The sequence below is a fragment of the Choloepus didactylus genome, chromosome 8 (genome assembly GCF_015220235.1).
Source record: "Choloepus didactylus isolate mChoDid1 chromosome 8, mChoDid1.pri, whole genome shotgun sequence".
Taxonomy (NCBI): domain Eukaryota; kingdom Metazoa; phylum Chordata; class Mammalia; order Pilosa; family Megalonychidae; genus Choloepus; species Choloepus didactylus.
The window spans coordinates 103,131,486-103,148,387 of NC_051314.1; the positions used below are offsets into that span (position 1 = coordinate 103,131,486).

The 16,902-nt window shown below is 38.8% G+C and overlaps 1 protein-coding gene across 6 annotated transcripts in view; it reads left to right on the forward strand.

Moving 5' to 3' along the window:
* The window catches only part of TMTC1 (transmembrane O-mannosyltransferase targeting cadherins 1), a 289,639-nt gene that overhangs the window by 166,444 nt on the left and 106,293 nt on the right, over nucleotides 1–16,902 (forward strand). For 5 of the 6 annotated variants that reach the window (XR_005218412.1, XR_005218411.1, XM_037846482.1 and 2 more), the window contains exon 9: nucleotides 8,786–8,907. The exons of the other annotated variant lie outside the window; for it this stretch is intronic. Coding sequence is in view for 3 of the 5 variants with exons in the window: in XM_037846482.1 (XP_037702410.1) it covers nucleotides 8,786–8,907 (122 nt within the window). In the remaining 2 variants the exon portion in view is untranslated. The remainder of the gene's footprint in view (nucleotides 1–8,785; nucleotides 8,908–16,902) is intronic. 6 annotated transcript variants of the gene reach the window in all.

Consider the following 16,902-nt stretch of genomic DNA (forward strand, 5'->3'; position numbering starts at 1 on the left):
CTGTCACAGTGTTACATTCCTGGAAGATTCACACAAAACATTTTAGATAAACAGTTGAATATTAAAGAAAGAAGCTTAGAGCAATAACAAGTTACAGAGTATGTGGAGATTTAAAAATTAAAAGGCCTTTGCCCACTTAGCTGTCTGCCTAGCTTGTTCACTTTGCCTCTGGGGCCACTAGAATGTCAATGTTCTCTTGCTTTCCTTACTAAGAAGGGCAATTTCATCACAGTATTTGAGTGTTGGTATCAGAAATAATTATTATTCTTCCTTCAAGGCTCCTCCTCAAATATAGTTTTGACTTAAATTCAATAATAAGGTCAGTTGAATGAATTTTGTCTTACCATATTGTGGCTACTGGACATGTATTGAGCAGATTGAATAGGTGGATGGTTCCAAACCATTCGCAAATTCATTCAAACAGAATGCTTGACAAGGAACACATTGTGCCATAAAGCCTGTTGTATACCTATAGATTGTAGAATACCTGTGTCTGCACTTATCTGGCAAAGAGAATCAATGGTGTCCTCTGTTAGAGGTCCTCAGAGTGACAATTCTCTGGATCACCTCATTAGTGTCTTCCTTGGCAGCTTCCAGATTGCTGAGCCTTATCTGCTGTGAGAGTGTGTTTTTGCTACAAAATAGAAAGGCAGTGAAGGACTGAAATTCCTCCCCATACTTGAGATTAGCTTGGATTCCAAAGCCACCTGGACTGTAGAGGAGGGCAGGCTACGGAGTGAGCCAGATCTCAATTTGAAACCTTGCTTCTCACTGATTGGATCAATTTAGATTAGTGTCGTAAGTTCCCTGAGTCTCAATTTGCTTCTCTATCCAAATGGGGATAATTATACCTATCTTATAATATCATCATGAGATTCCAGTCGGACAATGCCAGTCAGCTACTGCCTGGCCTACAGCAGGTGCTTGAGGTTTTTCCTTCCATCACTTACAAATTGCCTCCCCCCACCCAGACATGTCTCACTTCCACAGCACACATTTAATTTATCAGCTGAACAGGACCTTAGAAGATACCGCGTCTAACCCTTCCATCCATCTTTCGATTCTTCCTTGCTCTTTTTCATACATTCTAGTTCCTTTTCCATTTTTATTCAGAACCACAGTTAAATATGAAGAGAGGTTCATATTCTCTAACTTCTGCCATAGCTCCATCAAATCCTGTAATAGTTTCATTCTAATCAGGAAAAGGTTTCTTCAGCAGCATTTTTCTAATTCATGTAATTTCCTTAACTCCTTACTAGTTTTTGCTTCACTTAAAATGAATGGAATTTTCATACTCTGCTAATGTTTTCCAGTCATACTCCTAAAAAAGTGCCTTGTAAAAGATTTTTGACTTTGTCTTTGATCATTTAAAAATATACTCAAGCAGAAAGTAACTATCTTAATTTACTAGGGCTGCCATAGCAAAGTACCACAAACTGGGTGGCTTAAACAACAGAACTTTATTGTCCCCTAGCCTAGAAGTCTGAAATCAAGGTGTCAGCAGGGCCACGCTTCCTCTGCAGTCTATAGGGAAGAATCTGTTTCATGCCTTTCCTGGCTTCTGGTGGTTTTCAGGCAATCCGTGGTGTCCTCTGCCTCAGTTGCCACATGGCATTCTCCTGTATGTCTATCTGTCTGTGCCCAAATTTCCTCTTCTTACAAGGACACCAGTCATGTTGGATTAGGGACCAACTCCAATCCAGTGTGGCCTCCTTAACTAATAACATCTTCAAAGACACTGTTTCCAAATAATGGTACATTCATAGGACCAGGAATTAAGACTTGAACATGTATTTTGTGGGGACCCAATTCAACCCATAACAGGAGCTTACATTTATAAATAAAGTTATGAATTAGTTTATTCTCAATTAGACTAAAGCAATCTGAAAGCTTCACTATTCCACCTCATTTACCCTGGGAAGTAATTGCTTGCTCTTGTGAGATAAGAAGTTTTAATCTCATGAACTATTATTTGCAAGAAGGTGAAGACTATAGATTAAAAACAAATCAAACAAAAAACTCCATGCAAAAAAATTAAGTTCAGAACCACAGACCAGAAATCTAAAATGTTAGTTTATGAATACTCTGATTTTAATCTGCCTCTGGCTCTCTGTTCATTAGTGCATCTCGCAGTGCCTCTTGGCGAAGAAAGTTTGGCATGGAAAAAGCAATGTTTAGATTGGCTGGGAGAAGACACAGAATGTACAAGTCTACTTTTGTCTCTGAGGGAGTATAATTTCTTCATTCATTTCCCCTTTTTAAATTTTTCTCCCCATGCATTTATGAGTAAACTTTAGAGCGCATGAAAGTGAGGAAATGATATCACTAACTTGAGCCAAGTAGAGTGTGGGTTGGCAGCTGTGCTGTTGAGCTGAACCCAAGCCATTTTCATTCCCAGTTGGGTTCATCCTGTAGATTTCAGATTTGGAGAAAAAAAATTGTAAGTGGCACATATCCATGTCTGCATTTGAGATGTGTATTGTGCTCACTTCTTGAGAGAATCATCCTTACACCTTTCACAGTGTGACACTGTGGTCATTTGGACCTAAATCCTGGTTGACTATATAATAACCAAGACATGTGGCAACTGTGACTGAGGCTCTTAGAATCAGCTTTTAACTTTCCTTTTCTCTCAATCCTTAAGACTGCCCCACGATTCCTCTTATCCCCCGTATTGCTATCATGGAATTCAGATTCTAGATCTTGTTTGGGTCACAAGAAATGGTCTGTTGCATTTGATAGTCAAATAGCAGTAAAAATTCATAACTTCCTCTTCTCCCTGACTACTGAGGGATGGTCTCAGTCTCATTTGCCAAGTGAAAAGCTAACCCAGATTAATGTTTGTCTTTTACTGATTTTATACAATGTTTTGAATTTTCTGTAGCCTCATGAGCCTTAGAAGAGGTGTTTCATCCAAGGGATGAAATGTAATGGAAATACAGTGATGTAAAAATGAGACCAAGTCAGGGGTATGTGGGGCCAGCTTCTCCCAGCTCACAGGAGCAGAGTCGTGACCCTTCTTTGGAATCCTTCTGACCCCATACATTTTTTGCTCTGTGCTGATCTATCAGTCAGTGCCCACAGGAAACACATGGGACAGCCAACAGGCTGATTAAAGAGAGTTTAAGAAGGGACAGGATCAGTGGAGCTAACATGCAATAGAGACACTGAGACACTGACCAGTTCAGACCAGTCTATTGCCCAAAATAGCCAGGTCTTTCTGTCCTTCCTTTAGCTTGGCACTCCCCATTCTGGTCTTGCAAGCATCCTTTTTTGGCGTCTGTGTTGATGTTTTGAGAATGAGGTCAGTTCTCCATCCATTTGATGCAGTCTGTATTATCATCCCGCTTGGTAGCATCATAATTATAAGGGCTTTTTGTGGACTCAAAAGTTTGTGATGCTTTAAATAAACCTGAGCCTCTGATTTGTTCAAGTGGAGATTGCCTCATACATTTTCTGTTGACAGCACCAGGGGTTTCGAGCTGCAGAAAATTCTTAAAATGTGCAAAAGCAGCATAAGAAGAGCCCAGGTTGCTGAGTTTAGCAGGAAGGCCTGAAAACCTGTGCAACTTTGAGTAAAACTTCTCACAGGACTAACACAACCACCCTCACAGGCATTTTTGCTGATTTGTAGCTTCAGCTATTTGTAAAGGTCCCAAATGTCTAAGACACATTAAGAGTTTACAAGAGGAATAATACCTCCTTAGAGTTGTTGTGAAGATTAAGTGAGAATGTATTTTAGTTTGCACAAATTTGAATTGCCATGTTGCTGGGTTCCTATTTGGAAGTCACATAGCCAGAGAATGAGTAACTAACTGCCCATCACCCCCATCTCAAATTCAGAACAAATCCTTTATGAAAGATGAGGCTGCAATCAGATGAAGTGACAGTGGATTTCAGTGTATGAAAGTGATTTGGCATCCTCAATTAAAAAGAATTTCCATAATAATGATAATAAAGCATTTGAAAAATGTTGCTTTCCCTAAGAAGGTCATATGGCCATGCAAGACCAAATAGTGGTAAGTGCCAATGAAGAGAATTAGAGAAGTTCCGAAGTATATGTATGTCCTCATTTTAAATATCTTAGTAAAATGTTTGTGAACTGTGCTAGAGCATTGTAAGATACTGCTGGATACTCCAGGACAAGAGAGGGAGGACTGTTCACCATAAAGTAATGTTGCAAAAAATATGTTTCAGAGAGTTACCAAAAGTAAAAGATTTCCCTAATGGGAATTTCCTAAAATGTTTATACAAGCATTTGAGGATCCCAGTGATATATATGCAGCCTTAATCACTGGTCTTTACTATTGCAACACATATTTGTTGAGTGCCAATTATGTATGAACCAGATATCTAGACAACAAATCTGAACATGAGATGTGACTCCCAAAAAGGAATTCCTAGGCTAATGGAGGAAGCAGGCATGTAAAAGGGAGAGTCTAAATAAGAAGACATTCAGCCATGCCAGTTGTCAGTTGGCAGCTGCCTTAATCCCAAGTGCTGAATGGAGGAGTTTTATTGTCACAAGCTTCCCTGAAGATTGATAAATCAGGTGCATACAACTAGAGCCTGGGTGTTGCCAAATAAATCCTTAGGATTGAAATATAATTGGGCACTCCATACAACTGTGAGAACATGCTTATGCCCTAAACATACTGTACCATTTATCTGAAACTTGTTTAGCAGTGAGAGAAAAGATGATATTAGTAATGATGATAGTAATGACTATAATGAGATCTGTTCCTGCCTCTCTGGAAAGGAAATAGCCTGCAGTGCATGTGTGTGTATTTGTGGGTGTATGTGTCTGTCTGTGAGTTTGGTTATATGTCCCTGTCTATGAACTGTCCTTTGGAAGATGACCTAAGAGTAGGAAGGAGAGGAAATAAACTAGAAGCTACCAAGCTGCACTCAGGCTCTGGAGCTGGATTTTCTCTGAGGTAATTTGTGGTTCTGAAAAAAGCCCCTGCTGTTGCCTTAGCTGCTTGTCTAGCTGTGTGGCTGTCCACTAGGGGCTAAGTGAGTCTGGGCTCACACTTGGTCACCTCGGAGACCCTAGCAGGACTGTCGAGAGGAGACATTTACCTCTTTGCAGCTCAAATGGATGCTTTCCTGTATCTCCCAAGCCAGAAAAGGAAAGTTAAGTCAAATATCCCTCATAGGCAATCTATCACATCATTACTCCTACAGATCCAATAGGTAGCCATACATTTTTTAACTGATCATATTAAAATTCAGAGAAAAATTAATTTGTCTAGAGTTGCACAGACAAATAATATGTATTATTAATTTGCTGTATTTTTGGCTCTTAATTCTTATGCCTCTGCTCTTTTTGGTGTAATTAGGAATAAATAAGTTTCCATTGGCCTCTTTGCCCAGAATTGAATGGATAATGTGTACTTTGAAAAATGCCATACATTCCCTCTTTTTCCTCCCTCATATTTTATTTGCATTTCATCTGAATCTATTGGATGGAAAAAAAAAAGCAGTAAATTAATTAGCCAATTTTATCACATCTGTGATCCATGGGATACAAAATTGGGTTCCCTCCCAGTCTTTCTCATTTAGGAAAATTCAACCGTTTCCATGACATAATTTTTCCTAATTTTATAACTTTCTGCTTGGCAGATTGACTTGCAGTCTAAAGAAATATGGTCTTGAATATGTTAAATCTCTCTTGACTGAATGGAGAGAGGGAGGGAAAGGGTATTATGAATCCTTTAATGTGATGATAAAGAATTATCGATTAATATTATTTTACTCAAAATAAAATAATAAAACTTCACTGAGTTGGAACACCATGCCAGAGTCTTCAAATGAATGTTTAAAAATGAAGAGAAACATCTTCTAAGACCAGCCCCTCTGGTAGCAGTAGGGAGTGGTGGGCACTGACTAGCTCACAGCACACAACTGCATTAACGTGGTCTTTTAGAGCTCAAGAAGTCTTTGGAACGAGCTTTGAACCTCACCTGTCTCCTTTCACATATGAGGGACCCGAAGACACGGAGCCTGCCCATGTTCACTAAAGAAGGGCTGATAGCAGAGCTAGGACATGAGTTCCGGAACCTCAGCTCCTGACCCTGGACTTTTCTATTTATCCATGAGGGACCCTTCAGTAACTTTCATTGCCTGTAAAAAAAAAAAAGGCCAGCTCCACAGCAGGGCATGTGAGACCCTCATGTTCTGTTTCCTGCCTATGTGTCTAGTCTTCCCTGTGGGTACCTTCTGTACCCTCTGTCTGGAATGCCCTTTGCTATAAGAGCTCACCACCACCCCTGCCTCCATCCTCCCCACCCCCAATTCTGTCTGCCTTGTAAACATTTATTCATTTTTCAAACCTAGAGTATCACCTTTACCAGGAAGCCATCTCAACCTCTTTTACCACAGTTTCTCTCTTGCCTGGTACATTTATTCATTTATTAATTTACTCAACAAATATTTCTGAGCACCCACTAAACATCAGACACTGAGAGTAAGTTATGCACCAGTGAACACAACTGGCAAGCCCTTGGTGAGCTCCCAGCCGCCCTGGAGCTCACAGCCTAGAAGGGAAGACAGGCGTTAACACAGTAAACTCAGATAAATACACAATTACAAAGTAAACTCACAGATAAATATGCAATTACAGTGATCGCGGTGAAAGAAATAAGGACTGTACTTGGAGCCTGAAGATCTTGGTGAAGGAACAAAGTGACACAGGCATTGTGATTTTCAATTTGCCTATCAGTCTTCCGGGGGGAGGCTGAGAGCCCCTTGGTTCTCACCCATCTGCACGTCCCCAGCAGAGGAGGCTCCAGGGGATCCTGCGCATAGGGGCTTGGAGCGGGGAGAAGAAGTGCGGCGGGTGGGGCGGATGGGGCTTCAGGGTGGAGGCGTCTCCCACCCGAAGGCTGCTGAAGCGAGGAGGGGAGGGCGGCCTTGGATCAGCCAAGATCTGGTCATGTTGCGGGCGTGAAGACCACGGGTGTTTCACATCCTGATGAGGGCTGTTCTCTAGTAACCTCGATGAGGGGCAGGGAGAAGCTCATTGGGTGAAACGAAACGCCATGCGGGGACATAGATAATGGCCCAATCTGAGTTCTGTTTACACGCTCACTCGTCATAAATTTCTCTTTGGAAATCTTTTTGGGAAGACATGTGAATACTTTTGTGAAAAGTATTTCGGCTTTTTAAAAGAGTCAAAAGAAGTATTAAACTATCTGTAAAAAATTAAAATGCATGTATGAAAAGAGAACATGAACTATTCAAAAATAGATTCAGAATTAATGAGTGACACTCAACAGACATTCACTGGGATTTATTTTCAATTTTAGAAAGAAATATTTGCTCTTGACATCATAAGATTCTTATGAAGGGATTTATTATTTTTTTTAAGTACATTAAGTTCTTGAATTGAAGGGTACTTTGTAAGCTCAAAGTATAATCTAAATTACAAAGATAGGTAGCAATTTTTTAAATAAAATGAACTTGCTGCTTTTTCATTTTCAATTTTAGTGAGCCATAGGAATATATCATCTTATCACGTCAGTTGTAGTTGAAGCTTTGTTATGCTAACTGTTTTTTTCTTTCTTTCTTAATCTAAAGGGCATGGTTCCTTTAGGTAAAAAAAATTAGATCATTACTTACAAAAATGTTAAGGGCAACTGTCCAAATTGCAGTTGTTCGCAAGGAATTGCTCTCAGAAATGTCATTTCTCTACTAGTTGTAGTCAATAGAACAAAGATCTTAGTAAAATCCAGAGGACAAGTATTCTAAGATGTTTAAAATCCTTTACTTTGTATATTTAAAAATATTTATAGTTTGCATTGAGGAGTCCGATACATATTTTCAAATTCTTCTGTTTATTCTTTACAATTAGAAATAGGCTATTCACAAGGAACATTAAAAATCTTAATATGAAAAACTCTATTTAGTTTATTTGTTACATTTTTTTAAAAGAGAAAAGTAATACCATCCAATACATTAAGGTCTGTTCTAGATAGGCCGTTCTTCAAATACGTCTATGCTGTATACACACTGAAAATAAAAACTAATTTTTACAGTGTCTATTACAACACATTAGTAATAAATAGAATTTTTTTCTATTAATTATACATGACAGAAAAGCTTTTACAGATTAATAACTACAACATCAGAGAATGGTGTTTTGTCAATTTAATGAATTATTGTAATGACTTTTTATTCCAAAAAAATTCCTGGAATAAATAGTTGTTTACTGATTTAATTTGAGAGGGGCTAAGAAACTCCTTGGCTCAAACTCATGCCCTCATTTGTACCCAAAATTTCACCGTTAGCACTCAATTTCCTTTATAGTAAGCTTTTCTTCTTTTTTTTTAATTTTTTTTAAATTTTTTTTTTTGTGTGTGCATTCTGTTTCTGAGAAGACAATAAATTAAATTCTCTGGACTGCTTTAGTGTGATTTTATCCAGCTGCTTTGCTCCCCGGAAACCAGGAGCCTGGGGGAGGGGGGGAGGGCTTCTGAAAGGGACGGGAAGCAAGCAGCAGGGCCAGCCCAGAATAAAGTGTAATGGGCACTAATTGTAATGTGCAAATATCCGATGTTTCTGGTGGCAAATGTGTGTCCACAATAACATGTGAATGCTTGGATGTGCCAGAGGTTTTAGCATGAAGGCTTCTCCATTAAATTTAGCAGACTGATAGAAAGGTTTATGCCAGTCTAGTTTATTCATTCCTTCAATGAAAACTTGAGAATGAAAGAGATGGTTGAATGCTGACGGAGTGGAGTTAAACAAAAATTAATTTGTCCTTCACTATTGTGTGTTTCAGAGACTGGAGCACAAGGAAGTTTTAGTGGGCTTGTTGTTCCTGGTTTTCCCGTTCATTCCCGCCAGCAATCTCTTCTTCAGGGTGGGTTTTGTGGTGGCCGAGAGAGTCCTTTACATGCCTAGGTAATTATTGCACATGATTTCCTCTTTAACGAGACCTGCCCTCCATCACCAACCTTTATAGTTCCAGGGAGACAGTTTTCTGTATGTGTAACAATGAGATCCTTGTGGAGCTAAGGTTTTTATATTCTCAGCTTTGAAAACAGCCACATAGAAGGTTGGATAAAATCAAGTTCTGCACATTGACTCTGGCTGACAATAGTTCACCTCCAGCTGAAAGCTCTATAGTTCATGTGAAATATTGTCTTGAGTATATTCAGAATTTTAGAAGCAATATTTACTATAACATCTTATTCCAAACAATTGTGTTATGTTAAATGCATTTATAAAAATTTTCTAGAAATATTTTTTGAATTACAGAAAGTTATTGGTTATGTTAAGTAGCATGATTATAATTTTATTCATATTTTCTCCTTCCTTCTTTCCTTCTTTCCTACCTTCCTTCCTTCTTCTTTCTTTGTTCTTTAAATCAAAAGGAGAACAATCTCAAGAAAATTTGCCCTTGAGAAAAAAAGTTTAAAAATGGTAAAGAGCATTCAGATTTGTGTGATTACATAATGCCATTTAGCTCTGAATATTTGAACTGTGCTGAAGCTGATCTTTCCCTTGCTTTATTCAAATTCCATCATTCCAAGGCCACACTTTTCAGATGTCTGCAAATGACCCTGAATCAGGAGACACTCTTGGTTCTGCCACTTACCAGACATGTGACCTTGAGCAAGACATGAAAATTTTTTGTGCCAAGGTTTTCTCATGTTTAAAATAGGGATTTTAGTAAACACTTCCTAGAATTGCATGGTTTTATGAAGGATATATAAGAATAAACTTTTCTAAAAGGCAGTTGTTATGAACCAAAATATCAAAAGGAAACCATTATTTTTTAGTTATGATATTGAGCTAGAAATTTTTACAAAGGCATATAATTACAAGTGAATTTCTTAGTCTTTGAATCTCCCCAAACCAAGTACCTAACAGCTTTTTTGAGACTCTGCAGTACTTTGTTTTGACTTGATTAAGGGAAGGGTAGCACCTAATTTGTTTTTTGTGCCTCATCAGATTTTGAGAAGCCTGCTATTGCTTGATAACTACCATTTGATAAGGACAAAGCTACAACATTAATTCTTCAGATTCTTCATTGCCTTGAGATAAGCCTTATGAAGCTTTGCCAATAATAAGGACTGTACCCCTGTTATAGGACAGAAAGGGGGCGCACAGATCTCTGTTCTAGATATTCAGTGCTTGCCCTCAATGAGTTTATTAACTGCTGGCTGAAAATGTAACATCTTTCTCTTTGAATGTTTAGCAGGTCCTAATAGCCATTAAAATAGTATTATATTCACTATTATATTTTAACATTAATTGTAGGAAAACATTTATTGATCCCTTACTCTATGTCAGACACTATGCTAAGAACATTATATTCATTAAATTGATTAATTTGCACTGTATGTAGTGGTTTAAAGCAACCTCCTGCATTCAGAGGGCCTGGGTTTGAATTCTGGCTTAGAGGCCATGATACCTTTAAACTTCAGTTTCTCCATCTGTATAAAATGGGGATAATAGCAGCACCCAACTCAGTGAGATATTGTGAGCAATAAATGTGATAATAATATAAAAATTTTGTTTTGCCTCGTAGTCAATTTCAGCTCCCTGAGGTAGTTGATACCATTATCCCTATTTTGCAAAACTGAAGACTGAGCTCTGAGTGGTTAAGTAACTTGCCTGAAGTCTGACAGCTAGTAGTGAGAGAGCTGGAAAACTAATCCTTGTCCACTGACAGATCTCTTACCTCAGGACTATAACACCTCTCAGAGAGTACAATCTTAATGATCTTCTCAGTTTAAAAAAAAAAAAGACTAAGATAAAGGAGGAGAAGGAGAAGAAGGGTAGGAGGGGAGAGGAGTGGGAGGGGGAGGAAGATGGGGAGAGGGAAGGGGAGGAGGGAAAGAAAATCTAAACATAGTAATGTACCTTCAACTCAACTCCATTTGGTGATCAAGACTTGATCCTGCCAAGAATCCTAAGATCTAAATCCTGGATTTAGAATCCTGGATTCTGGGTGGCAAAGAATTGCAAGTGTAACAGACTGTCTAGTCTAGTTCAGATACAGGAGAGGAATTTGTGAGGAAATAGAGGCAAAATAAAGGGCTGGAATTTTAAATAAGGGATTGAAAATTTATTTCTTCTGAGAGAGATCCTTGGGAAAAACATGATGGAAGCCCACAATATTTCCCTCAATCAGTTGTGAGATGACTTATTTAAAGTAACTGGTTCCTCTCACCTGGTAGGTGTGTCCTCCAAACCCCAACAAGATCATGCCAGCTCTGACTCTTCTTCTATTGCCTAAACAGACCTTTCTTTGGCTCCGTTTCATTTTCTCTAAAATAGACAAAATAATGCCCTATCCCTTTTTCCCCTAGGAATAAACACATTTGGATAGAAATAAAAGCTCGGAATATGTAGAAAGCATCAATAATATTGCCTCTTACAACCAATTCGAATTTTGCTACATTTGGCAAACTTGGTGAAGAGACATCCAAAATCAATTTCAGTAAACTAGTCTTCTCTAGAAAAGATGACTGTCCTTTTCTCTCCAAGCTCGTCCGTCTACACATTGTAGCATTGACCTTAAGTCATTTTCTGAAGGTTTCTTTCTACTGCCCAGTAACTCATGGATTAATATCGTATCATCACTCTGCCCAGCCAAGCTGCTGTCCAGTCCCCACCAGAGCGGGGCAGGGAGGTGGAGGTGCTCTCCTGCTCCTTACAGGCGGTCCTCGGGGCAGAGGAAGAGGTCAGGTCACTCAAGCCAGGCCCACTGCTCTGTCCACATGTGAGCGTTGAACTCAGATATGGGGAGGCTGTGGTGGGAAGAGACCTAGGAGTGTTTGAGTAGGACACCGGAGCTCTAATAAATCCCAGTCTTTCTTCCCAGTTTTCATTGTAATTAAAACCACAAGGGGCTGTTTTCCTGATGGCACTGGATTTCATCGTTATCTAAACTTGTACATCTGAGGTGGTCAAGGCTGAGTCAGAAATAAAACCCGTGAGCAAACTCCTGTGTTGTGGCTTTATCGAGTTTCTAATGACTTCATTGGGAGACTTTTTATAGATATTTATAGTTTTCTTTGAAAATGGATTAGGGAGGATGGACATTCACAGGAAAAGATTTTACCTAGCAGTGATTAGCCATCTCTGTCCCAGTGGAAAATAGCACATAATTGGGCAAAGAACTGCTGAAGTTTTCCCCAGGGCCACAGGGAATTTTACAGACAGGCAGGCATCCCTTGGAAGGTGTCAGAGCAGAGGGTAATGCCTGTTGTATTTAATAAACCTTTCAGATAGGCTTTGATAATGGTGAAGAATGTGTCCCACAGGAAACTGCTCTGCATGAGTCTTCTTCCTTCATTGACCTTGACAAGAAATAGCCCTTTTCCACAGCATTAGTGTCCAGGTGCTTTGAGAACATGTGCACAGTGTGCTCAGTGACACTCCTGGAAATACAGATCATCATTTTGCAGAAATTCTGTGCTCTCTCAAAAACTTCAGTGAACAATAAGAAAATGGAGTAAAAACCATTATTGGTAATCCTTTCGAGGAAGGTGGACTTCCTACTCATTAAATGTTTGCGTCCAGTTATTATGGAGCCAAATCCTGGCCTTAAGTGTTCATTCATATTGAACACTATAGCAGTCATGTTCACCCTCTCAAGGCCGGGGTGAGTTCCCATCAGTTCCAGGGGGCTGATCTGGCCTTTTCACAAGAAAAGCTGAGAATGAACTAGACCAGTAGTGCTCTTTCATCCTCCCCCTTAATGCCTAACAATGAACAAGCCCCTTAAATCGAATGGCTTCTATTCTCCCTCCATCCTAACCGAGAAAAGGCCCAAAATACCACCTGCCTCTCACTTCCACTTTGAAATCTGTGGATAAAAGGGGCAGAAATAGGCTATATATTTAGCACTGCATGGTTTTAGGGTCAGAGTTTTATCTCCAATAGAAACTGGAATAATCTTTTCTTCTGGTAATAAATGCCAGTTTTTGGCTGTGTTTTTGAACAGGCAGGAGAGTTTGGGGCTTAAATCATTCTTTCTTAGAAATTTTGCTCCCTTATTTTTATCCTGAAAGAAGCATATAATTTTATGCTACTTTTTTGTATGTTTTATAAAAACCACCTCAAAGTGCTTCAGAGGACTAAAATTTCTTAGAATTGGTGAAGCAGAAATAGTCAAGATTTCTCAATTAAAGTCATAGATGTGATTGGGTACTCATTTGCATGCCAGATTAAGGGTGATTTATTCACTCCTGGGCCAAAGAGAAAATTCCTAAGCTGCTTTACGAAAACTCGAATGAGTACAGAGGGGAAAAAAACAGATAAGGAATAAGCCAAGGCAGAAACAATATCATGGAATAAACTGATCACAAATAACTGAGACAATGGAAGGAGAAATCAGATAGTATACAGTTAAAGGAAGAGAAAAACATCTAAAATTCCCTTATTCTTAGGTAGAGATCATGTTTGTACTGTATAGTCCCCAAGCTTTTGGACACATAAGACATGGAAAATTTGAAAAAAGTATCCCTCTTTCATTTCCAATTTTGAGAAAAATCTTCAAATCATATTTACCAATTTGAAATGGATATTTTAATCCCGAAAGAATTGCTATTGAAACAATACCACAGTAGTTATTTCTCAGGATGCAAAATGAGAAATCTTACCTCTGAAATAACACAGCCTCTGCTATGTGATATTGGAGACCCCATTTCTGATGAGCCATCCATGCATATGCTTCTTTAGAGTTGCTGGAGAAGAGTAATGATTAAGAGTGAATCAAAATTTTGCCAAATATTAAAATCAACAGATATTGTTTAAAATGAAAAGAAACTTACTTTAGCAAATTTGGTAGGAAGAACACTAAACTAGTGATCAGTTTGCTCCAGTATGTCGCTGCCTGCCTAGTCACCTTGGGGGAATCATTAAATCATGCCAGGCTACTGTTCTCCTATCTGAAACAAGAGGGTTGACCCTGGTCTGTAGTTCCCAAATGCCAGTTGGAGCACTATGGCAGTGTTTTCATTGCTCTGCAGCCAAATCAAGGGGGAAAGAAGGAAGAAAGACAGTGAAGTGAGTTTTTCATATGAACTATGATGTTTTAGATTTATGAAATTAATCTATTAATTAATGATAAGTTTATATCTTTCTCATTTTCTTAGTATTAAAATATCCTTTCTCTGATGACATGGTTATAGGACCAGCAGGTTGTAGACAATGCTTAGTCAGTTCCTCCTCCCTCCCTTGATACCCCCTTTTTGGAAATTTTTCTGGTTGGGAAATCTAAAATTCTGATAACCACATTGCTACATGATCTCTAAGGTTCCTTCCAGTAGGAAAGTTCAACTGTTTTGTGATTGCATTGATGTTTTACTTCAGGTTACCATGGGATAAGAATGGAAATATTTTTACTGTGTCAGCATGAACTGTTCCAACCAGCCCTTTGAGACCTTGAGCTGAGAAGAGGGTGTGAGATGTAGAAGCTGGGGCCCATCCAGTGAGGGCTGCCCTTGAGGGCAGTGCCCACCGAGGGAGGGTCCTGGGGCTGTACTGGACTGGTGGTCCAGCACCTAGCTATCATGGTGATGAGTATTCTGCAAAGATCAGGACCAGGAAGGGAAACACGAGGACTTTACTGAGCTGTAAATCATGGATAGATATAACATAGAACAGAGCAAGCGTCAGACTGAAGATTGCTGAGAGGAGCTTGAAGTGCATGTGGACAGAAGACCAGTTGGCCAGTCTGTGGCAAGATTGAACATTCTTCACTGGACTAGAATCATGACTTTAATATATGTCTATTACATCCTAAATGGTGAACAGCAAATGTCTTGGAATTTGAAAGCAAAATTTGAAGAATATAGTTGGAATTCAGATGAGACTAAATAGGATATTATATGTGAAAAGTGTAAGCTATGCTAGGTGATTTTAAGTCATTATTTCAATCTGCCCTGTACAAAATGAGGAGATAGGTGAATCAAAATCAAAGGAAATCAGCGCAGCTTAGGTGAAGGTCTCTCCTTCGCCCCCTCCCCTTCCTTCCTCCTCCTTTGGTTGTACAGAGCTCTTCATTTGTATGCTAACCACAAAAGTGAACAACCCTAGCTTAGGAGGTTGGAATTCTGAAACACTGTACTGAAGGAGATTATGAAATGTGCTTCAGCGGGGTAGAGAAAAGAGACTATAGATAACACATACCCAGTGTCCTGCCGAGTTGGCTTTGCCTGGGAGATATGGGTTTTACCATTTCACCTCCCTTCCATCAAGGCTCCTTATTGTTATTGGTGAATTTATTTCTTTCCTTTTCTCTTGGATTCTGCACAGGGCAATTCATCTTAAATCCATGACTTCTGACTCAAACTTAAGTGTTCTTAAAAAAATCCTCCTCATTCTTTTAGAAATTTGATTGCCTTGCACCCATGAAGGTAGGGACCACCATTTTTACGTTTGTATTTTCTCATATTATCCAGCACAGTGGATAAAAGAGTGTGGTAGGATTTACACTGGATATATGATAAGGCATGTCAATGCAGGGAAATGGAGGAGTGGACAGAAGCAAATAATGGATAGTCCATTACAACTTCACTTTAAGAGTGTTGATGCTGACTTCTAGGTTATGTTGGTTTGTGGGAGGAAAAAATGATAGAACGCAGGTCTTAGGTATCAGTGTGCTATAGAATGGTACAGAGAAGGTTGTTAGGAGGAGCTGTAGAGTCAGTTAAGAACTTGACCAAGAGCCCTTCTCCCCAGTCTCAGATAGAAAATTTGGGTTTGACTACCTGAACCAGGCTAGGAAGGAAGGAAGCCAAGCCTGGAGTACAAGCACCACAAGGAGAAACATCCCAAACCTTCAGTATGGACAGTCTCCTGGTGATATAACCGTGGGTCTCATTATCTCCAGGACCAACTTGGACTGGTTCATTTTTAAGTTCATATTTGTATGCATGTTGGTTTCTGATGCCTTAAATAGCAATGGCTCAACTACATTATGGAGCCCCTGTTATGTGCCTGGGGCTTAAGGTACAAAAATGAATAAAATGCTACTCTAGCACTAAACAACAAGCTTAATGCTTAATGTTTTATTTCTTGTCAGGATTGCATACAAAGGCTTCCTCAGCATGCATTTATTCACCAAAGAGATTATACTTTGCATTATCTTCACTTCACAAAGATAGACATTGCAGGACAGAGCTTGAAATGGGTGTAAGAGGAGATTTGCTTAAGCGCTTGTTGGCATTCATTGTCTATGAAGCAACATTAACATAAATAAACACATGGCTGTATACATTTCACGTATTACCAGTGTGTCTTTCTTTATGCAATAGTTTGTTCCAAAAAATGACGTTTGAATCAAAGCTTTTTGTAACAAATAATGTACAAGAAAGTTTGCAGTTTTAGGAGAGTTTTGGTGAATGAATTGTCCTGTGAATTAGACATTTGGGTTCAATCTGGACTTTGATAAACTGGATTTGCTTGCGATGTATTTACAAATCAAATCCCATATTGCTGTTTGGCTAATAGAGTATATACTAAAAGCACACGTGTACACACAAACACTGCACTTGAGAAAACCAATGTCTTAAGTAGAATAAGATCTTACTTTCAGATAGTTTGCCAGATGAGGATTCAAAAGATCAAAATGAAATTAATTAGGGATATGTTTCCTCCAGGCTGTATTTCTTGGGTTTAACTAAATAAGAAAAATTTTTAGTAATTCATGTTGTACAAATTTTAAAGTTTTAGGTCTTAGGGTGGAAGATATTTTCAGAATAGAAGCTTGGAGCTTGAAAGGTAAATGGCAGCATTGTTTTTATGTTTAGTTAAGGTAAAATATGATATTCTCCTACATATTAGGGGAAAAACCTTAAGAAAGCTTGAGTATGAAACATTAAGAAATTGGGAAAAGGTTTTCTTTGTATATGAAAATGTATTCTTTGCAGAGTGTCT